This window comes from Aedes albopictus, chromosome 3, assembly GCF_035046485.1.
Source record: "Aedes albopictus strain Foshan chromosome 3, AalbF5, whole genome shotgun sequence".
In the NCBI taxonomy this organism is placed as follows: Eukaryota; Metazoa; Arthropoda; class Insecta; order Diptera; family Culicidae; genus Aedes; species Aedes albopictus.
In genome coordinates, this window is record NC_085138.1 from 323839300 (window position 1) to 323864139 (window position 24840).

At 40.0% G+C, this 24840-nt stretch overlaps 1 protein-coding gene across 1 annotated transcript in view; it reads left to right on the forward strand.

Moving 5' to 3' along the window:
• Positions 1 to 24840, forward strand: part of LOC109401309 (hyaluronidase Tab y 2.0101) — a 116772-nt gene that overhangs the window by 83740 nt on the left and 8192 nt on the right. Inside the window, exons 4-5 of the mRNA XM_019673812.4 lie at positions 4655 to 4842; positions 5271 to 5478. Coding sequence (XP_019529357.3) covers positions 4655 to 4842; positions 5271 to 5478 — 396 coding nt within the window. The remainder of the gene's footprint in view (positions 1 to 4654; positions 4843 to 5270; positions 5479 to 24840) is intronic.

Genomic DNA, 24840 nt, shown 5'->3' on the forward strand with positions numbered 1-24840 from the left:
CAAATCTCAACCGTTACGTAGTTATTGAACTTCCCATGTTTTTTACTCTTATTGCCTTAACTGGAAATAACTTGAAATTGGTCAAACTTATCAAAGTTTATACCCTTATTCGAAAGATTATTGAATTTTCTATCAAATTGCATCTTTGAATCGATTGGTATAGTTAAATAACTAAGTTTTCTAGAGCAAAATAGCTAAAAATAGTGTATTTTTATGGGTTTTTGTCAATTATCTTAAAAACATGCGTATTAATTAAAAATTCTTTCTTCGGCAAAGTTATGGCCCCTATTCTTCTTCTTCTTCTTTTTGGCTCTACGTCCCCACTGGGACTTGGCCTGCCTCTCTTCAACTTAGTGTTCTTCGAGCACTTCCACAGTTATTAATTGAATGGCTTCCTTTGCCTGCCATTGCATGAATTTGTATATTGTGAGGCAAGTACAATGATACACTATGCCCAGGGAGTCGAGAAAATTTTCCCGACCGGAACGGGAATCGAACCCGCCGTCTCCGGATTGGCGATCCATAGCCTCAACCACTAGGCTAACTGGAGCCCCCTATTCTACTCTACAATTCGTTCTTTGACATCAAATTTCTATCTTTTATCGTTTTGTTGCAATTTCGATTTTAACCGTTATGTGGCCGGCAAACTTTTTGCTTTTTTCTAAACCGTGTATTTTAAATGGGTGATGGGTACCCGGGTACCCTGCCGGCCACATAAGGGTTAACAACGCATTTCAGATCATAAATTTGCAACTGTCATGGAAATCACTTTTTTGCGCATTGTACCGCACATTTAAATCAAAATTGCAAGAAAACGATAAGAGCTAGAAGTTTGGTGTCAAAGAACGAATTGTAGAGTGTAACAGGAGCCACAACTTTGCCAGATAAAGAATTTTAATTTACTACGCATGTTTCAAAGATAATTGACAAAAACCAATAAATATACACTATTTTTAGCTATTTTGCTCTACAAAACTTAGTTATTTAACTAAACCAATCGATTCAAAGATGACATTTAATAGAAAATTCAATAATCTTTCGAATAAGGGTAAAAAAACTTTGATAAGTTTGACCATTTTCAAGTTATTGCCAGTTAAGGCAATAATAGTCAAAAACATGAGAAGTTCAATAACTACGTAACGGTTGAGATTTGACCATATGCGCAGAACAATTTATTTCACCATTTATGGTCCTCTATCACCCTTTAAAAAGTTTGCACTCAGGAACCTAACACCCTGTATGTAAAATGGGTCAATGACTTCATGTTTTGCAACCAGTGACATTACAAATCAATAGAAAATATGTTATTATTCATCAGTATTTGGGGTATGTAGGGTAAAATAGGTAAAAAACTCTGCGGCGAAATTGCACTTAAAAATAATTTAGGGCGTAATCACCCTTTTACACATTTTTGCATAAAATTACATTTTTTTATGCGAGAGTTGTGTAGCAGGTATGCAAGTAAGCTCAATTATGCTTTACTTGGTCATCAAACATTGTTCATCAATGCTGTGAATGCAAAATAGGAATTGATTCTTGTTTGTGCATCTTTGCTAGCGATTCTCTCGATTCTGTGATTTTGGAAATCCGCCTTTTCACATGTTTGTCTAGATTTCATAATTCCATTATATTGATTAAACCATATTTCAATATCATATTTCAGCATAATAAACTATACTATTGACTACATAACTATTCGGGGTTGGGAGGGTGCATCAGGGCATCATTGAAGTTGTAACTGTACGACGGAGTGGTGGCCAACCGAAGTGAGGTGAGAAGTAACTGTAACATCTATGTAGATGGGTTCTTCTATCCCAACAGTTGCAATGGATTTGACGAGCCCTTCTTGAAACAAACCATCCCGTAGAAAGCTTGACAAGTACTGTTGGAAGGAGATTCTCTTAATCCCGCTTTTTTCGCGTAAGTGTCTCTACTTACGGGTCCGCCACACCCCCTTTAGGCCCTTCATACACGGTATGTTGAATTCAAAGTGGTAATGAAATCAACCGTTACTGTTAAGTGGAACTGCATGCAGCGCAAGACTCAAGCTAGGATGGAGGCTACTTGCATACATACATTCATACATACATGTAGGGTAAAACAGGGAAAAGATCTTTCATATACGCGCATGATTACTGTTAGCTGCCAATTGCACCTAAAAATAATTTCAACGTCCCATAGCAGTAACTGTTTCTTATAAATACATTTTCTATGAAAATAAGGCAAAATGGGGCAAATTGTACAACTCTCGAATATGATTCTGATGAGAATAGATTTAGCGCTATTTTTTCATGCCAAAAAATCAATTTCAAATCAGTAACGTTAAAAATCCATTCATAATTAGGTGAAAGTGTGAATTTCCAGCAGTTGTTGGGGCAAAATAAGCATGTATGATTGCTAATAGGGCTAAAAATCTCGTGATACAGATAAAAAATACAGATTTTTAAGCCAGAGGGGCGGTTTTTTTATTTGTATGTTAATGGAATACACATTGTTCTACTAAATGTTGTATGGTATACAGATTTTTGAAAAGTGATATAGATTTTTCAAAAAATCATCTGGCATCCCTGCTTGTATCCCTTCCGGCCCCTTCCGTAGCCAAACAGCTGCGGTGCCCACCTGCACGTCGCACTGTTGTCGCAGTGCCGTGGCGAGCTCTTCCACTTCGATGACCTCGTTTAGGTTCTTCATCTCCAGAGCCACCTCTTGTGCAAGAGCCCTCTCCTCTACCCCTTCCGCCAAACTTTTGTAGTTGGAGCCCTTGCGTTTCTTACCGTGCTTAAGCTCTAGGGTAAACTCACCGGTACGAGTACATCTGCTACTACGCCCGTCGGCTCCCAGCGACGAGCTTGACATCGCTTCGCATCGCATCGCTTCTGCGTCCGAATACTTAGACTGTTCGGTCTTGATGACGAGCACGTAACCTTTCACGCGCTTGGCACCTACTCTCCTACCCCTTCTTGGTTTGGCATCCCAAACTTCTTCGACCAGCGGCTTTTTTTTTCTTCCTCTTTCGCTCGACTCTCGTCCAAGGGGGTACACCACTTGGTTGACCCTACTCTGTGTTTGCAACAGTCAACACCCCCTTCCGGGACGGGCCAGCCTTTTCAGGCCCACCCTTCCCAGCTCTCCGGGATGCCTGGCTGGGGTCCGACTTGCCGGCATTACTGCCGATCTTAAGGATTAGTATTTTCCTAGCATTGCAGGCACTGCCAAACAGCTCCTCATCTGACGGCTGCCTCATCCGCTTCTGCGAGTGCTTATCACGAGTAGTCGCATCCGCCACACCCTTTGGACTTCCTGCGAAAGCGAAGGCTTCCATCTGGGTAGACTTCGTAACCTTTAATTTTGTCGGTTCTGCCGCTGCTCCAGTTTTCACAAGTCTCACGTGATCCTGCTTGGCATCGTCCATCGACTTAGGAAGTCGCAACAGGGCCGTTTTAAGGTCCTTGCTTATGTTGTATTTCATGGACGCAAAGCCGATGATCTTGACGAGCTGCTGCTCAGCCACCTCTTTTGTATATAACCCATCTCTTTTTTGGTTGATGGCCCATATCATTCACGCTCCTGTGGTGTCTGTCACACGCGGAACAACAACGAACTGCACAAACTGTGAACCGAGCGGCCTGTATTACTGACTTACCTTGAAAGATCAATGTTGTGGTGAATTCTGTGAAACAGGCAACATTGCATGAATCAGAATAATATAGTTAGATAGAAAAGTGAATCTGACGGTTAGAGGTTTGACTCTTTCGTAGTTACGAAAATGTACACTAGAATTTAAGTAATTTAAATTGTAAATAGGTATTTAATAGATTCACAAATAAATCATTATTTCAGCATTAAATCTGCTTAACTAAAAAGCTGCTTTCAATAGATGTGATTAATCCGAAGAAAGGCGATCCCCTCACAATCAACTTGGAATAACGAAGTCCTATTCGCCCACATTATTCAGTGAAGAACTACTGTAATTCAGGCTGTTGCTGCCTGCAGCTTGAACACCAAACGCCCAAAACTGGCTATCGACATCCGGCAGCACCACCAGCCATCCAGTCTGCAGTGTCTGTGGGTATGGTTCTCTAAGCAAGCTTCACTAATTCCCTTTTATTGCCTTCTCAGCAGGAAACTACTAATTTACTTCTGGCATGGCTGTTGCTTGCTTGTGGTTACTGCTGAGGCAGACGTGCGAATTTTCCACGTCATGGTGTATTTCGTTACCAACTATACTGGCAAATGATTGCCTAAAACGAAAGCTGCTTAGGTTTTTGCTTGCTCGTTGATGTTGGCCAATGCGCAGTCAAAAATTATATACACCTATAGGGTGTCGAACCACTTGGGCAGTGGCTGGTATTTTGGGCACGTTTCGAATATTACTCAATCCATTTCAAACCAATTGACTTGAATTTTGGTACATAGCTAGAAACAGTACGTATCAGTGCATTCGAAAAATATGTGATTTCTTAGTCATATATACAACTAAGGAAAAACTTGGCTCTCTATTATGAAGAAGTTTTTATACATCGAATTAGTTCACAAACAAATTCAGATCATTTTAAAGACTACCTATGGTGCACTTACATATGAACATATCAGGCCCAATCATTATCTTTGGTCCTATCGCGTACACTCATCCTTTTCCTTCTTCCACTTGCAGGCAACTAGACGATTCGAATCAACAGGCCGGGAGTTCATGGCTCAGACGTTGCTGTTGGCCAGACAGCTGCGGCCTCGGGCAGCGTGGGGCTATTATGCCTTTCCGTACTGCTTCAACATGAACGGTGGTTCGACGAGCAACGGCCAAAAGGAGGACTGCTCTGCCGAGGTGCAACGAGAAAATGACCGGTAACGAACTGACTGAATGTTGTATATACCTCACACCCCACGTAACATTTTAAATTATATTTTGCTCTATAATAAATTTTTGTAACCATTTTTTTCAAACTTTTAACCTTTCAGGACGCGCGCCTTTCGAGCCAAAAAATGCACCGACAAAAGAAATTTTTTTGGCGGTGTTGTCGGCGCTCGTCCTGTAGGGGTAATAAAACTGATTCATACATCAAAACCCCGTGATAACCTCTTTAAGAGCATCTTCTGACTAAACGGACCAATCTCGGAGTGCAGCAGTGTTGCTTACACCAGAAATCCATTGGAACCACAAACAAAAAGCCTCAACATTGCATAAATTATTCTGCTTGGAGTACCTCCAGCGCAGCAGAACTTAACTCTACGCTGACCATCTTCCTTCTGCTCGTTCTGCTCCCATCCAACAGCATCCAGTGGCTATTTGACGACTCGGACATTATCTTCCCGTCGGTTTATCTGCGGGAAAAGCTCGGTGCCGGAGACCGAATAAAGCTCATCCGGGGTCGCGTGAAGGAAGCAGTACGGATGGCACGGAGAGCCAACGCGTCGCCCAAGCCCCGGGTGTTGACGTACATTCGGTACGTTTACACGGACAGCATCAAGTACCTGACCGAGGTAAGTTTTTGATATCTATAGGCAAATGATAGCTGAACTCTGAACTCTCTATCTCTCTTTTTGATAGTCGAGTGTGTGGTTTCGGAAACTTTTGGGTAGTTTACTCGGTTGGAGATTCACAGCCACATGACCGCAGGAGTCAGAGTACGGTCTAGTTTTACGGTTTTGTTCTTTGAAGTGCATTTGATCGACTTTAAAGAAAAAAAAAAATTAAAAATCGACTTCTTTGAATGTTACTATTGCATTCTTCACCTCAATTTTTAGCTTGATTGATCGTCCAAGTGGCTACTTCAGTGGTTCGGTGGTTCATTCAGGATTTCTTTAAAATTACCTCTGGGATTCTTCCAGAGGTTTATTTGCGATTGCTAAAGAGATTCCATCTGGGATTTCTCCAAGAACTTTTTCCCGGAACTCCTCCTGCGGTGCTTGCTTATAGATATCCAGACCTTGAAGGAACGCCGCGAATTTGCTATGGTCTCATTTGTCTCATTTGTGACTCGGCAAATCTACTATCGTGTATAAATTTGTATGCTCCAACTAGACAATTGAGAAATAGAAATCTATTTCCTTTAAACAATCATCGAAGAGATTATGCCAAATTTAGTCCATTGAATCGAATGATGTCTCTTTACAACCAGCACTGTGTATCAATTGATTTGACCATATCACGAACAAATTTTAGAAAATATTTCAACTCTTTAGGATACAATAGGATATAGATACAGCCTTAAGTATATATGTAGTCTACGTTATGATTGACAAAATAAATAAATAAATAGATTCTTTCCTGGATTTCTTTAAGAATTCTTTCCGAGATTACTCCAGGAATTTCTTCTGGGATTCTTTCAGGAGTTCATTCTGAGATACCTCTAGAATTTCTTTTATGGGTTTCTCTCTGAGTTTTTCTGTGATTTCTCCAGTTCCCTTTGGAATGTCTTCTGAAGATTTTTTTCCTAGGATTCCTAGAAATATTTCCTGGGGAAATGTAACCCCAGAAAGAATTATTAAAATAAACCCATAAATAGTTCTTGAATAAGTTTCTTAAGAAACTGTTAATATAACTTGTCACGGAACATCTGTAAAATATTTATTAGGACGAAATATTTTCATACGGAACTCCTGGAGTACACCCATTGAAGAGTATATGAACACTATTGATGTACCCTGCGATAATAAGATTTGTATTATATTTGTCATTTGTATGTCTATTGTCTGTGACGCTTTGGTTCAAGCTTTGGTCGTCTATTTGTCTATGGAAATGTCATTATTGAGAAGCTCAAAAATAAACAATAATAGTAGAAGTGTAACCACATCGGAAAGCGGAGTGACTAATAAATCGCTGTTCGTAACTTGAGTGAGGTATGTGGAATTTCTGCAGCATCCGAAACTGCACGTAATCCGGAGCGACTCAACACCCATAAGAAGTTTTAACCACATTTTTCTCTCTGAGAGAGAAAAGAACGGGAACGAATGGGAATCAAAACAAACCACCGGAAACTATCGAAATTCGTGTGAGAGGGAAAAGGAAGTGGCGAACGAGAATGAACTGAATGTTCATTTGTGACGTCATCTTGCAAAATTTTATTGTTTCGTAATGTGCGCAGGATGCTGGCGTACGTACTGCAGAGGTTGTTAATGTCTGTTGTGGACACTTATTGATGGTGTCAGGTGTGTTTGTAATGCGACATGTTTTGAGTGTTGCTCACGGCTAGATTCTAATATCTGTGCCTTGTCGAAGTCAAAAGTATGATGGTGGCCCAGTAGTGCCGTTCGTTCCCTGAGTGTGGCCATTTCCACGGACTTCCCCTCGCACAATCTTCGCAGATTTTTGGAACTGGAGCGGTGACTGGCTAGTCGTGTTTGGAGTTGGTTCGGCGTTATACCTACAAGCCGAGACTGGTACCAGAGCATTCCCTCTGCAAATACCCCAAAAACGATAGTGTCTACTGTCTACGACCCTCGAAAAAGGCTAAATCCACAGGCCGAAACTTCGTAAATGTAGATAAAAATCGTTCTTGACTCGAAGACTGAGAAGATATCCACCTTTCCATCAGGTTTCCAGTCATACGACTTTGATATTTTAATTGGGGTTAATGTCTGTTGCAATTAAAAACGGACTCTCTTGGTTTCATCCGACAAAAGATTTTCTCCTTAGAAACCGCGGCGTGCAGAGCCAAAATGGTGCAGGAAATTGTGCAGGACTAGAACAGCGAAGGCGCTGACTAAAAGCTCTCTTTGGTATTGGAAGAAATGCCAAAAAGTTAGCAGTTCAACCATCCAGTAAAATTTTACCGGCAGAACTTCTACTTTGGGCACATTTCTGCTATAGCTCAGTCAATTTTGAGCCAATTGACACCGTTTTTGGAACGTGGTGAGATACGTATAATATCTAGCCGTGTACAAAATTTCAAGTCACTTAGTTTGGAATTAACTGAGTTATAGCGAAAACTGCCCAAAATACCGACCACTGCCCAAGTAGCTCGCTACCCTAGTTTCAACCGATACGTGTGTTGAAAGGAAAAAGCCGCAGTTCAAACCATGATCGGCCCTACTCCCCCTACAAAGCCGCAGCCAGAGTTTTCAAGATTACGAATCTGAAGAACCACAGGACTACATACATACTACATACGTTCTCCACGCCGTTCAGGTGCTGATCGAAGTGCTTTCGATCACCTCACTTCCGTCCATCAAGAGGCCTCCGTCTTCATCCCTGCATATTTCAGCTCGCGGCACGAAGCCGTTGCGGGATGCGTTGTTTCTTGGGAACGGCACAGCAGTTCCATTTCTTCACACTCCGCTTCTTCCAGGTGGTGCTTTTTCTCCCGAAAGAGGCAGGTCTGCTGTTCCCGCTTCTGTTTGTAACGTTCCACGTTCTGTCGAGTCCCTTGCTGCAGCATTACCGCACTCGCTGCGTTCTTCTCCTCCAAAACCGTTCTGCACTCTTCGTCGAACCATTCGTTCCGTCGATTCCGTTCCACGTACCCGATGGTGCTCTCAGCTGCGTCGTTGATGGCTGCTTTCACTGTACTCCAGCAGTCCTCTAGAGGGGCCTCATAGAGCTCGCCCTCGTCTGGCAACGCGGCCTCGAGATTCTGCGCATATGCTGAGGCGACATCCGGCTGCTTCAGTCGCTCTAGGTTGTACCGTGGCGGTCGCCGGTACCGTAAATTGTTCATGACGGAGAGTTTTGGACGCAGTTTGACCATCACCTACCTGAGCGTTTAAATTTCATATGATGATCTTGACGTCGTGGCTTGGGCAGCGGTCATACTCACGTTCCAGCTGCGCGTAAAATGTGTCCTTGTCATCATCAATACTTCCGGAGTGTGGGCAGTGCACGTTTATTATACTGAAGTTGAAGAATCGGTCCTTGATCCTCAACCTACACATTCTTTCGTCGATCGGCCACCAACCGATCACGCGCCTCTGCATATCACCCATCACGATGAAATTAGAAAAATAGAATCTCATTTCTTGAACTTACTTTTGTGAAGAAAATTAAATTTTAATGGTTATCGCTTATTCAGCTTTTAAATCAAAACGTAGGCACCCTGCAAATCCATTTCAATGGCGTATCAAGTGCTCCTGGCTTCAACTAGTGTTTCAATGTGGTAGTATGAGTCCTCATCTGCCGAAAGTGCACATCTGAAATCTTCAAACTAACTCCCCTAACTGCAGCCCTTGATAAACGTAATACCCGACAGATGCTTTTTCTATACCTCAATTTGGAAGAAAACTCTGTTCTGTCTGACTCGAAACTGAGTGAGCTCAGATTGGATTAATTAAAAGCAAAATGAAAGCATATTTGAACAGTGGAAGAATGATTCCCATCGACTTTTGATAATTGATTCTCCTGTCTAAATTGCGATTGGCTCTCATTGATTGGAATATTTTACCTACGAGCCAAACTACATGGTTATTAGTTTGCCCCTTTGGGAGTAATTGTATTGCTGCTGATGAAGCTGTAAACTTCGAAGCAAAGATAGGAATTAAGTTTCTCAAAGCGCCCCCAACTTTGAAAGCGGATAATTTCAACACAGCAACAACTAGGTACAGAACGCCCTCCAAGCGACGGCGACGACGCAGATTGAAGTCTGTGCCGCCATTAACGAACCGGAAAAGTTCGAAGTAATTACCCCTTGGTGCTGCTCAGTTCAGTTGTTTGGTTGACATTTTCTTTCTTCCAGAGCTTGGCTTAAGCTTGGACTGTCACACCGGGTCAAGTCTTTAATTATTTTGTCATCGCATCCAGTTGCGTTCGAACCGATCCGGCGGAGAAGAGAATCGAGCCAGGAACATGGAAAACATTCCCTTTCATCCCTTGGCGAAAATGTCTCGGTTTCTTTTTGCCAGTCGGGTGAACCCGTCGTTTCGGAAATTATACAGCGCCGGAGACGTTTGCTAGGCTAGTGGAAAAATGTGCCGTAAAATTTAAAATGTTCTGTTTGTTTTTTTTTTTTTTATTTTGACCACGAACATCGAAATCGCACTACGGACTGTACTATGATTATGTTGAAGTATTCATCAATATATTTTCAACACTCAGCCAAATAAACCTAAGATTATCATAACGTCAAACTTATGAAATGGCCTTTGAACCATTCATAAAGATTAGGATGAATTTCACACATTCAGATTCACGATATTCTCAAGCGTAAATAGCTATGTGGATTGGGCACGAGCTCAGTGATCTTGATGTTCATGAATCGATTCCAGTTTGCATCATTTGACGATGTTTCTGCTTTTTTTCATAAGTCTATTTTATGTAATTAGGTCATAACAAGCATCTTAAATTTTCATAAGGTACTAGCTGTCCCGGCAAACTTTGTTTTGCCGTCTTGTGGTGGTTTGACAACTGTTGAGCTCAAAAAAGCACCGCACTCTAGATTGGTATTATTTCGATCGTGTCGATTACCTTCCCAGCTCACAAAAATCAGTATTTTAGCAATTTTCTTACTTTTCTAGTTTATTTTCATAACTTTTTATACATATAAACACAGCCACCATGAATACGAATCGAACCGTGCAAGAGTCATGCTGATCGGTTCACCCGTTCGTGAGTTTTGTTGCCTCAAAGACACATCAAACTCATTTTTATATATATAGATATATATATATATATAGATATAGATATAGATTCTTAAGGCATCCACACTTTACAGTTATGGCTAAATTTCATAAGGTATATTGACGAATTTCGGTAGTTTCCTGGGTAGAGGTCAAGTACTGACGATCAAAACGTGATATTGGTTTGATTGAGATAAGAGGTAATAGTAGGAAAATAATATCAAAAATTTGTTTTTGAACCTTATGGCCAATAGCTAGATTTGATATTTGAAGAACAATCTAACAGCTCACTGCTTTTGGTTAGATATTACCAAGAGCTAAATATGCTATGAGGACGAAGTTCCAGGAGTAAATTTGAGATATTATTTTCAGTACTTTTACCTCTCTCAAACAAACGAATTTCGCTTTCTGATCCCCATATCAAAATTTGCTATTATTGAGCTTTTTTTCCTCTGCTCGAGTTACTTCGCTGAGTGAAGAATTTAAAAGCAGTTTTCGTTGTTATTTAATTACATTCTCTTGTCACCTCACTTTGGTGATAGCTACGATTCATCATTCACCTCTCTCCACCTCCAGAAGTTTCTTCAGAGATTCTTCCAGAAGGATTTTGTGATGCCTCCAGGAAATCCTTTTTCCAGGAGAGAAGTTTGTTCGAAAATTCGTACAGGATTCCTTCAAAGATAGCTCCTACAACTCCTTCAAAAAATCCTCTAAAATTCCAATAAAGGTCCATTTTGTTGAAAAAAAAATATTTTTGACAGCAGCTCTTTCAAGGATTCCTCAAGGAATTCTCTCAGAAATTTCTCCTGGAGTTCCTACTGGTATCCCTCCTCGAATTTCTTCAAGGATCCCTTCTGAAACTTTGGGGATTACTCTTGGAATTTCTTCGCGATGTCCCATGGAGATTTTTCTGTGATTTTTTAAGAAGTTCTTTGAGGAATTACTCTATGAGTTCCTTCAGGTATTGCCACAAAAGTTTTTCCAGGGATCAATCCAGGATTTCCTTCGAGGATTCTTGCAGTATATTAGTTCTTTCAGTGATTGCTTTAGACAAGCCCGTGCACAAGAGGGGCCTCCCCCTCCAATTACGGATGTTCCACACACTAGGCGCCCCTCCGTCTTTTGCCAGATTCCTACAGGAGGATCCAAGTATACCTCCAGAAAAACTCAAGGATTCTCCCAGAAGTTTCGTCAGGAATTTCCGAGAAGTATCTTCAGAGATTCCTACAGAAGTTCATTCAGATATTAGTCCAGCCAGAAGTTCCTCCTAAGATTCCTCCTAGAGTTCCTTAGGGGATTCCTCAAGAAGCTCCTTTAGGGATTCTTCCAGGAGTTCTTTCAGGGATCTTGAGTTTTTTAGAGATTTTTTCAGAAGGATTCATCTCCATTCCACCTCAATTGCCTTCAGGCATTATACCAGAGATTTCTGCAGAAGTTCCTTCAGAGTTTCTTTTAGGAGTTTCTTCTAGGGTTTCCTTAGGACTATATTCAGCGGTCCCTGAAAGAATTTCTCTAGAATTTCTTAGAGGAAATCCTGCAGGATTTTCTTCTGGAATTCCTCCATGAATTCTTTCGGAGATTCCGTCGGGAAATCTTTCAGGGGCTCTTCTTGGAATTCCATTCGGGATGTCTCCTGGACTTCCTGCTTAAATTTCTCCTGGAATTCCTTTGGGGATTTCTAAGTCTAAATAGTACGACCTTAATAACAACATTGGAAGCTCCTGAACCCGGGAAGAGGTCAAGTACTGACGATCAAAATGTGATATTGGTTTGTTCGAGATAAGAGGTAAAAGTACTGAAAATAACAGCGAAAATTTGTTCTTCTTCCGTATAATCGATAGCAAAATTTGATATTTGAAGATCAATCAAATAGCTCACTGCTATTGGTTAGATCTTAGCAACAGATAAAGGTGCTATGATGATGATGTTCCGGGAGTAAAATTGAGAAATTATTTTCAGTACTTTTACCTCTTATCTCAAACAAACAAATATCACTTTTTGATCTCCGTATCAAAATGTGCTATTATTGAGCTTTTCTCCTCTGCTTCGGAAGCTTCGAAGAAAACAAAATAAAACTGTATGTAGGATTTTTTTGGCTTTTCAGTCCGATTGTGAGATCAAAAACAGTTCTTTAAGCTTAAGGGATTTCTCTATGAGTTCCTTCAGGTATTCCTACAGCGATTAATCCAAGAGTTCCCTCGAAGATTCTTGCAATATAGTAGTAATTTCAGGGATTTCTCCTGAAGTTCCTTGAATGAACTTTCCAGGCGTTCCTTTATGAATCGCCTGAGTAGTTATAGGAGAATTCAGGGATTTCTTCAGAAGTCCCCTCAGCTATTCCAACAGGAGTTCCCTTAGATAGTGTGGATTTCCAACGCGATGTCCATTAGAAATTTGTCAAGCAGTTTCTCTAGGGATTCCTTCTGAAGTTCCGTCAGGAATTCGTACATCAGTTCTTACAGGAATTTCTGGAAATTCTGGAATTCTTTCCGAGATTCCTTCAGTTTCATGGATTCGTTCAAATATTTCTTCAGAGATTCCTCCTGAATTCCTTTAGAGATCTCTCCATAAGTTTCTTCCAAGAATACCTCCAGTAATATTAAGTTATTTCCCCGGAAGTTTCTTCAGGGATTCTCCCAGAAGTTTCTTCAGAGAGACTAATGCCTCCATCAGATATTCCTCAAGAAGTTCTATCAGGAATTTCTACAGGAGTTCCTTCAGGAATTTCCTTTGGACTATAATCAGGCTTATCTCTAGGATTTCCTTAAAGGATCTCTCATGGAGTTTCTGCAAGAATCTCTCCAGAATTTCTTTCAGAGAATCCCTCACGATTTTCCACTGGAATTCCTCCAAGAATTCTTTCGAAGATTCCTCCTGGAATTCCATAGGAGATTACTCCCGCAATTCTTTCGGAGATTCCACCTGAGATTCCTTCGAAGATTCCTGCTGAAATTCCCTCGAGGATTCCTTCTCATTATCCTTCGATGATTCCTCTTAGAAATTCTTTGAGATTCATCCTCGAACTTCTTTTAAATTCTAATCAGAGATGTCTTCAGAAGTGTCGGCATGCATCTCTCTAAAAGAGATACTTGAAAAACCTGGAATTCCTGTAGAAGTACCTTCAGGGTTTTGCACGGAAATTCCTGCAGAGATTCCTCCACGAGTTCTTCTAGAGATTCCTTTCTCCAGGGATCCTCCTCTCCATGAAGTATCAGCAAGAATTCCTGTTGCAGTTTGTTCAAGGTGCCTCCTGGAATTCCTCCGGTTCCGGTGTTATTAACCTTCACGTACCCGACCCCCGACAACTCATTTTAAAAATGCTGGCATTTCGTCAATTTTCATCCGACTTTTTGAAGTCGCCCTCAATCGATCATGAATTGGTGCAAGTTTAGTACAATCAAGTGGCCATGTAATATCCGAAACCATTCCGAACATATTCCGGATTGTACTGGGGTCAGTTGGTGTGAGGAGGCTCTGTTTTTCCTGATGGCTTAAAGTGATGTTAATGTGTTTGAGAGGCCCCCGCGGCACCTGTTCCAGGTGTTCTGGAGCGGGCATATCAGTTAATACAAACTTCAGTCTACTTTTTCTGTCCCATTTTCTCGAAATCATGAAGATTGATACGTCACACGACATGTTTTGGTTACAAATCAGAAATTTCCCCGATGACACCCCCGTGGAACCTGTGCTAAATGTTCCGGGGTGGCCATATTAGTTGATACATACTTCAGCCTATCTTTTCTAACTCAGTCATTTGAAATCATGAAGATTGATATGTCGCACGGCATGTTTAGGTTGAAAACCAGAAGTGTCCCCAATGAGGCCCCGCGGAACCTGTCACGATAATCCGGATGGGCCAACTTATTCAAATCTGGTTATCGCAGTTATGTTTCAGTGTTCGCAACAAAAATTTCGCTGAAAATCGATGGTGCAAACACAACTACACACGAAATAAACACTTTTAGCCATTTTGACAACCCCCTGACCCCAGTATAATCCGAAATATCGCCGAGATGGTTTCGGAAATTGCATGGCCACTTGAGTATAATGAACTAGCACCAATTTATGATCGATTGAGGGCGACTTCAAAAAAATCTGATATAAATTGACAAAATACCAGCATTTTGAAAATTAGTTGTCATCGCTCGGGTACGTGAAGGTTAAACTAACTTGGAGGTTACAACTTCAGATCTATACTCAGAAATGCATTGGCGTAACTAGGATATTTTCCTGGAGGGGGCCCAGGGGGGGCCTGACTTGAGATGAATTTTAAGCGGGATGGGCACCCGATATGTGAATATGCAAATCAATATTGTAGTTTTGAGTAATCAAAATGACTGTTTCATGTTTGTTCATAGTTTTGTAAACTATACTGCCGTGAATCGCATATCAGTCCCATCTTTGCTGGATTTCCTATGCAAATGGGAATGATATGCGATTCAGGGCAGTATATGAGTACGAACAATTCCTCCAAGATTTTTTTCCATAGCTTTATTCAGTGATTCCATCTTGGCTTCTTCCAGAAATTCAATCAAGAATTCATCTAGGGATTCCACTAGACATTTTTCGGGGATTTGTCCTGGGATATCTTTAGAGGTTCCTCCAGTAATTGTTCCAGTGCTTTTTTCGAATTTTTTCTTCAGAAATTTCTCCAGAGATCCTTTAAGGTATTTCTGCAGGTATTCAGAGATTTCTACAGGGATATCTACATATATACCTTAAAAATTCCACTAGAGATTGCTCCAATAATTACATCTGGAATGATTCGAAGTATTTCTGCAGGAATGTATTCCAGAAATTCGTTTAGAAAATTTTACTCAGAGATTCTTTAAAAACCCTCCAAGAATTGCTTAAAAAATTTGTACAAAAAACCTTTAGGGATCCTAGTTTTTTTTTATGTTTATTAACGAGATTTTTAGCCCTAGGCTAGTTCATCTCGGGACCCACACTTTACTTCCCTTCTGAAGGAAGAACTCAAATTTTGCGAGTTTGTCAGGAGTGGGATTCGATCCCAGGTCCTCGGCGTGATAGTCAAGTGTTCTAACCATCCCACCAGGTCCGCTCCACTAGGGATCCTAGTATTCCTTCAACAATTACTGCAGACATTGATTTCTTCATTTTTTTATCCAGGGATATTCCCACAAAAATTCTTACAGGTATTCGCTATGAAAGCTCTCCTGAGATTCCATAAAGAGTTCCTAATGGGGCTTGCTTCCGGGATTCCTCATCGGGTTTCTTCAGAAATTACTTCAAGAGTTCCTCCAGGGATTCACCGGAAATTTCTTCTGTTATTCTTACAAAAACGAATTGTGAGAATATTTTAAACATTTCTAGAAGAACTCTTATTGGGATTCCTTCAGAAACTCCCGCAGGAATTAATTCAGGATTTCCTCAGGAATTTAAGCGGTTTCTTCAGTATTTCCCCTGAGAATTCTTCAGAAAATCCTCCTGGAATTCCCACAGAAATCGTATTTCATCTAGAATGAATCTTGAGATTCCTCCAAGAACTCCTTCGGAAATTCCTCCCGGGTTTTTTTCAAGAATTATTCCAGGTATTCCTCCTGGCATGCCTCTAGGATTTCATTCAGGCATTTCTCCAGAGACTTCTGCAAGAGTTCTACCAAGAATTTCTCCAGGTATTACCCCAGGTATTACACTGAAGTTTTTTTTACGACGGTAATGGTCCCGCGTAAAAAAAAACCGCGTAAAAAAAAACCGCGTTATTTCAAGACCCGTCGTAAAAAAAAAACCGCGTTATTTCAAGACCCGTCGTAAAAAAAACCGCGTTATTTCAAAAAACGTCGTAAAAAAAGTCAAGTCACGTTAGATGTGGTGCTGACTATTTTACGCGTGTTTTTGAAAAAACGCGGATTTTTTTTTACGACGGTTTTTGAAATAACGCGGTTTTTTTTACGACGGGTCTTGAAATAACGCGGTTTTTTTAGGACGGACCGCGTAAAAAAAACCGCGTAAAAAAAACCGCGTAAAAAAAACTTCAGTGTACTCCAGGATTTTTTTACAAGTTTGGATCCAGGAATTCTTCCATGAATTCCTCCGAAAATTCTTCCAGGAATTTCTTCTCTAGGGTTTCATCTGCACATTCCTCCAGGATTTATTTCATGGATCCCACCAGGAATTCCACCGATGACTCCTGCAGTAATTCCTCCAGAAAATGCTCCTGGAACTCCACCGGAAATTCCTTTCTGAATTCCTCTAAAAATTTCTCCAGGAATTCCTTCAGAAATTTCTCCATGGATTCCTTCCAGAATTCCTCTAGAGATTCTTGCAATAATTCATTCAGGGATTCTCAAGATATTCATTTAGGGATTCCTCCTGCAGTTCTTCCATGAATAGTTCCACGGATTTTCTCCAAGATTTCCTATAGAGATTTGTCCAGGAATTCCTCCTGAGGTTCTCCCAGAAATTGTATCAGGGATTCCTCCAGTTTTTTTTTTTTGTAAGAATCCCCCCAGGGATTCTTCCAAGTAGTTCTCTAGAAATCTAAGGATGCCTCCAGGAATTCCTCAAGAAGTTACTCAAGTATTACCCCAAGAATCCCTTCAGAAAGTCCTCCAGTAATTGATCCAGGAACTCCCATAGGAATTCCTTCAGAAATTACTACCGCAATTTCTTCAAATTCCTCTTGAAAATTCTCTTGCATTTTCTTCAAAAATTTCTCTTGGAGTTTCTTCAGAAATTTCTCTTTGAATTTCTTCAGAAATTTCTTTTGGGATTTCTTCAGAAATTCCTCCATTAACTGCTTCCAGAATTTCTCTCGAGATTCCTCCGGGAATTCATTCAAAAATTTTTCCAGGGATAAATTTAAGGAATTTCCACAAAAAATCCTTTACAGATCAATCCAGGAATTCTTCCTGGGATTCCGCAAGGAATTTATCCAGACATTAATCCTGAGGTTTCTCCAGAAATTGCTTCAGGGATTCCTCCAGGGATTTTTCAAAGATTTTTCCCAGGGATTCTTCCAAGAATTTGTCTAGAAATTTCTCTAAGGATTCCTCTAGGAATTTTTCAAGAGGTTTCCTTAGAAATTTCTCCTGGGAGTTTCTCCATGGACTCATCCCGGGATTTCTCCAGCAATTCATCTAGAGATTGCTTCGGGAGTTCTTCTAAAAACTCCAAACTCCACTAGATTGCTCCCAGAATTCTTCTGAAAACTCCACCAGGAACTTATCTAAAAATGTATCCAGAGATTACTCCAGGCATTAGTCCAGGAATTTCTCCAGGGATTTCTTAAGGAATTTCTCGAGAGATTCCTCCAGGAATTGATACAGGCATGTCTCCAGGAATTTATCCAGGGTTTACTCCAAGCATTCCTCCAGAGTTTTCTATAGGGATTCTTCCAGGCATTAATCCAGGATTCCTTCAGAAATTACTACCGCAATTTCTCCAAGAATTTATCTAGAAAATCCTCCAGGGATTCATTTAGAAATTACCCCAAGAATTTCTCCCGGAGTTTATCCAAGAAATATTCCAATAATTCTTCCTGGGATTCCTGAAAGATTTCCTCCTGAGATTTCTCTAGGAATTTCTTCAAATATTTTTTCAGGAATTCTCCAGGAAATCCTTAAGGAATTCTTTTTAAAATTTCCCCACAAATTCTTTCGGGAATTTATTCAAGATTTATTCCAGGTATTCCTCTAGGCATTCTTCCAGGATTTCATCCAGGCATTTCTCCAGGGACTCCTCCAGGAGTTTAACCACGAATTTCACCAAAAATTACCCCAGGTATTTCTTCAGGAATACTTTCGGTAATTTATTCAGGAATGGATCCAGGAATTCCTCCAGGAATTTCTTCGGAAATTCGTACAGCAATTCCTTTAGGAATTGTTCCAGGAATTCCTCCAGAAATCCTTCCAGGGTTTCCCCCAAGAATTATTCCAGGAATTTCTTTTCCGAGGTATCCTTTACACATTCCTCCAGGAATTATTTCATGGATTTCGCCAGATATTCCTCCGATGATTTCTCCAGTAATTCTCCCAGAAATTCCTTCTGAAATTGCTCCTGTAAGTCCTCCAGAAATTCCTCTGGGAATTTCTCCTGGAACTCCATCAGAAGTTCCTCTAGGAATTTATCTAGGAATTTCTTTAGGAATTTCTCTATGAATATATTCAGAAATTTCTCCATGGATGCTTTCCAGAATTTCTTTAGAGATTCTTCCAGGAATTCATTGAAGGATTCCTCAAAGAATTGATTAAGGGATTCCTCCTGGAATTCATCAATGAATAGTTCCATGAAAGTTCCCCAAGATTTCCTAGAAAGATTTATCCAGAAATTCCTCCTGAAATTCCACCTGGAACTTGTCCGAAAGTTCCTCCAGGAATCCCTCCTAAGGTTCCTCCAGAAATTTGTTTCAGGGATTTCTCCAGGGTTCTTTCCAAGAATTTTTGTAGAAATTTTATCTAAGAAATTTTGCGAGAATTCCTTATGAGGTTTCTTCAGAAATACTCCAGGAGTTCTTTCAGGAGATTCTTCAGGAAATTCTTTCAGGTTTCCTCTAGGAATAAATCCATGAATTTCAATTCCAGGGATTTCTCTAGAAATCCGTCCAGGAGTTGCTTCACGGGTTCTTCTAGAAATTCCACGAGGAATTCATTCAAGAATATACCAGAAATTCCTGCAGGGATTCCTCTAAGGATTCTTCCGTGAGATTTCTCCAAGAATTCCTCCTGGAATTCCTCCAGAAATTCCTCTGGGAATTCTTCTAGAAATTTATCTAGGAATTTCATCAGAAAGTTCTCTAATGCTCCAGGCATTACTCCAGGAACTTCTCCAGGGATGCCTCCTTCAGAAATTTATCCATTAACTGTGGAGCCAAGGGCTCAATGTCTATTTGAAAAAGACAAATCAATCAATCAATCCATTAACTTTTCCAGGGAATCCGCCAGGAATTTGTCCAAAAAATTTTCTAGGATTTCCTCCAGAAATCCATCTTGGAATTACTGAGAAAATTTGCTTATGATTTCACAAAAAAATGTGCCTATGATGCTTCGTTCTCTGATTTTTCAAAGTAGGTGATGTCTGTGGAAAATGCTTGATTTTCACTGGAGTTTTCCGGAAAATTAGGCGACCCTGATTTTTTTTCAATTTAGTTTTTCAAATATATATGATCCCTACCTAATTTCATTAACCTTCAGAAACTTCATACCAATTTGTACGATAATAAAAAAAATCCCATAATGCTCCAGGCATTAGTCCAGGAACTTTTCCAGAGATTCCGCATGGAATTTTTCCAGAAGGTTCTCCCGGATATCCTCCAGAAATACATCTAGGAACTCCTCCTGTGATTTCTTGAAGAATTCCTCTAAGGATTCCACCAGGAATGCATCCACAAATTCCTCCAAGGTTTCATCTAAAAAAAATTCTAATAATTTCTACAGGGATTTCTGATGCAGATTCTTCAGATTTTTTTTCCTGAAATTCCTAGCATAATTGCTTTTCGGATACATCCAGGAATTCATCCAGGAATTCATCCAGGGATTCCTCCAGGTATACTTTCACAAATTACTCCAGGGATTCCTGCAGGTATTGCTCCAAGAATTCTTGTAATGATTTCTTCCAAAATTTCTCTCGGGATTATTTTTTTTATTTATTCAGCGATTAGTTAAAAAATTACAGTATTCCGTTCATAATATTTTTCAGGGATTCACCCCAGGGTTTTTTAGGATTACTTGTAGATTTTTTGAATAATTTGAAGCGATTTGTATTGAAATTCTTTTAGATAATTTTAGAGGGACATAGAAGCCAAGAAATTCTCCAAGAAGTCATCCAGGAATTCTTTCACAATTATCTCATGAATACCAAGTCTTTTACAAGTCCAATCATGAATACCTTCAAACTTACGATTACATCTTGCAGCACCAGCTTTTAAATATATTAAAACTTCCTCAATGACCATTTGAATTTGTGCGTTGTTTGATAGACGCAAAAATACCCCTGGCCCACGAAATAAAAGAAATTAATAGTGACCGACTAGAAATCACCTCCAGCATGATTTTAATGAATACACTCGCGTTTACGCTTCAGCTACGTACATCTATTCTCACTAGGAATTCACAAACTTTTGCTGGAATTCCATTGCAAATTCAACCAGAGTTTTTCCCACATGATACTTGATTTCCATAAAGAATCACTTAACCATATTTTGCAGTAAAGTTGCTAGAAAATTCCAGGAATTCCTGGAAATTATCATTCAGATTTAATTTCTCAGCGATTTAAAAAAGAAGATGTACAAAGTATTGCTTTTTATATAATTCTGATTATATAATATTTCCAAACAAAACTAACTAATTACATAGACCATTTTGGACAATGAGTGACAAGTTGAGAATTTTCTCCAATAACTGTCAATTTAAACACATATTATGCTAAATAAATTTCTATTACTGTACGTGCAGTTGAAACCCGGAATTTTCGACTAGCGAAGTTGGATTTTTCTTCAAATCCGTGCGTCGGACCTAACTTCCGAAGTTTGGATTTGGAGAAAAATCCAACTTCGCTAGTCGAAAACTCCGATTTTCAACTAAATTGAGAATATGAATCTATGTATGTCACCGCGACAGTGGTTTTCAGATTCAGTCATGAAAAATTTCTGGGGGGGGGGCCTGGCGGATTCTGGGGGGGGCCTGGCCCCCCTGGCCACCCCTCTAGTTACGCCAATGCAGAAATGTCAGGGATTCCTCCAGGAATTGTCCAAGGAATCCCCCTAGAAATTCCACTAGGAATTTATCCAGTTATTCCTTCAGGGATTTCTCCTGACATTCTTCCAAAGATTCATCCAGGAATTGCCTCAGGAATATGTCCAGAAATTCCTCCAGGGAATTCTCTCTCAATTTCTTTAGGGCTTCCTCCAGGAATTCCTCCAATGATTCCACCAGGAATTCCTCCTGAAATTCCTCCAAGCATTCATCAAGGTAGTCTTTTAGAAATTCTGAATTCGAGTGTGTTCCTTCAGAAATTCCTCCAGGGTTTCCACCAAGAATTCATCCAGACATTCCTCCAGGAACTTCTTCATCGATTTTTCAAGGAATTATTTCAGGGATTTTTCAAGGAATTGATGCAGGGATTCCTCTAGGGATTCTAATTCAGGAATTCCTTCAGAAATTTCTACAGCAATTCATCCAAGAATTTCTCCAGAAATCCTCCAGGAATTCATTCAGGAATTCTTCCGAGAATTTCTCCAGGTTTTTTTTAGAAAGATCCTTCCAGGAATTTCTATTCCAGGAATTGCTCTTGGAAGTCCTATAGGGATTTCTTCATGGATTTCGCCTAGGATTCCTCCAAGGACTCCTCCAGGGACTCCTCCAGGGACTCCTAAAGTAATTTTTTCATACACTCCTTCAGAAGTTTAATCCGTGCATTCCTCCACAGATTTCACCAGGTATTACTTCAAGGATTCCGCCATGAATTAATCCTGGAATTCCTCCATGAATTCTTCCAGGGGTTCCCCTAGGAATTCCATCAGGAATTAATTCAGGATTTCCTTCAAGAATTCCTCCAGGCATTCCTTCAGGGATTCTCTCAGAGATTCCTCCAGGAATTGCTTAAAGGATTCTTTCAGGAATTCCTCCAGAAATTCCACCAAGTATTCCTCCAGGAGTTCCTCCAGGAATTTCTCAAGAGATTTCTTCAAAAATTTCTCCGGAGATTTCACCTAGAATTCCGCTAGAAGTTCCTCCAAGGAATCGTTCAAGAACTTATCCAGGGATTCCTTCTAGATTTTTTCCAGGAATTCCTCCAGAAATTGTTCCATGTTTTCTTACAGAAATTTCTTCAGAGATTTCAAAATGAATTTATCTAGAGATTTCTCCACGCTTTCCTCCAGGAATTCCTCTGAGGATTTCGTCATGAATTTGTTCAGAAGTTCTTGCAGGTATTCCCCAAGGATTTCCTCCAGAGATTCCTCCAGGAATTGCTTCAGGGATTCCTCCAGGGTATCCTCCAAGAAACTTCTCCAGGCATTCCTCCACAAATTTCTCCAGAGATGTATCTATCAATTGCTTCACGGATCCTTCTAGGAACTCCTCCAGGAGTTTATTCAGAATTTATTTCAGGGATACCTCCACGAATATCTCCAGTGATTCCTCAATGATTGTGATAAAACAATCGTGGCGAAATGTCGGGCAAACGATAAACCTCGTTTTTTCGTATTAAAGACCGCGTAGCCGATTAAATCCTGCAAATCCTGTAAATTCTCAGTCATGAGATCATTTCGAACGTTTGGAATATTCAACGATACAACTATGCCCTAACTATGAAGCTCCAATTATGAGAACCATCCTCACTTCTCCTCAGTTGTAAACGGGCAATCCTGTGTCAGGACAACCCATCAAGAAACCACCACGTGCTTCAATATTTCCAGAAGAAAGGATTGGAAAGCTGCAAAAAAGAAAGTCAAAATACTAACCGAAACCAAAACTTGTTCAACCGTTCTTCCCTAGTGTCTGTTGGTCCATCATCGTCATCATCTTAATCAGCCTGTTTTTCTTGTCCTGCATCATGCAAAACGCTTCGGTCCCGGTCCAAAAGGTCAGACATTAGTCAATTTTTGCGGGTGAGCAAAAATGTTAATTATGGTAACTTTTAATTAAACGACTTTCATGTTGTTTTCCATGTCGGTTTGAGTCCCGTCCCGTTCCGTTGCGTTGCTTTGGTCGGTCGGTAGAGAATTCGTCCACCGAGTTGTGTCCATCGTGTTGTGGCTTGGCGTGTGGTTGCACCGAGGAGATGGATGGTGGCATAATAGCAAGAGCTGTTGTTTGTTTGTTCCGGTTCGTTTCGGGGCCGGTTTCTTTGGCGAAATGGGTCTTTCTAGGAATTTGGGGTGCGATGGTGGGAAGAACAATGGAAATAATTAAAAATGTGCTCAGGTACCGACAATTGCAATTTCAATTAGACAGAAGTGTATTTACTAAGGACCCAAAATGCAAAATTATTTAAGCCTTTCTTCATCATTGTACTATATTTATAGTCATGAGTTACACGAATGTTTATTGGATATGATATTGTACAGTGTACAATGATCAATTGACTGAAAGCATTCTTTCTTCTTTTTATTTCTTTTAAGGAATTTGGCCAAATCGTGCAGAAATGACCAAGAATTTTCTCTTAACCCGTAAACACCCGGAACGATCTACTTTTGGCAGAAATGCAATATCTTCTTTGTTTTTATTCATTTAACCCTGAATTTTTTTTATAGTCAAGGGGAATAGTTGTGCTAAGAAATGCATGGTACCTTCCACCTTTGCACCCTCACCCCTTTTGGTGGTAGCCAAAAATATGTGGCTTTTTTGTGTTTTTTTTTAATTCTACATGTTTTTACTCAAATTTCATCTTTTTTGCTAATCATCAATAGTTTTCCCTGATCCTTGACATGCAATGTATTACTACCCATCATAGTCTGTTGAAGTTTTGATCCCACAGCTATTCTAAGGCCTCCAAAGTACTCCGAAGTTTGTGTCACGAATCCAACATCCTATACCAAATTTTATATACATACGATGAATCCTCACAGAGCATAGTCTACGGTACTCAGAAAGCCTCAAAGCACTCCTAGAATATTCATGGTACAGAAATTGGGTTATCTAGGTCATCCAAATTACTCTGAAATTCATTTTCTTAAGATCTACAACATCTACAACATCTACAACACATTCATCTGTTCATGAAATTTAGTCACGTTGATATCCATTAGACCTCGCAATTCTACGAGCAACTCGATATTGTGATAATTAGACATTCCGTGAAATACAAATGGCCTTCAAAACATTTTGAAGTTTGGGTTACGATATCTACATACTGTATCATGCTTTAATTGTAAAAAATATTCGTGGGATGTAGTCTATACTGCTGGTGGAGCCTCAGTGCACAACTATAATACTTTTGGTACATTCATTGGAGTATTCCAGGCTTTCCAAACTATTTTGGAATAAGCACGACTTTCAAGGTCTACAGGCTCTACTCATGTTTCTGTTCACTCTATCGGCATAACTCTTTCACGATTGTGTCTGTTGCACCTCATAATATTGCGAGTATCTTTATGAGTTGCTATTTGGGTGTCAACAGGTATTCAAATGGACCCAATGTATTTTGAAGTATGGGTCGCAATATTTGCAAATCTTATGATACAGGTGATGGCCAAAATATTTGGGATAGGCAACTTTTTTTCTCCCGCAAAAAAATTCAACATGCTGTAACTTTTCATAGTGTATCAAAAAATCACAAATTTTGAATGTTTATCAACCTGTTATATGTGCATCATTGGTACAAATTTGGGCTCGA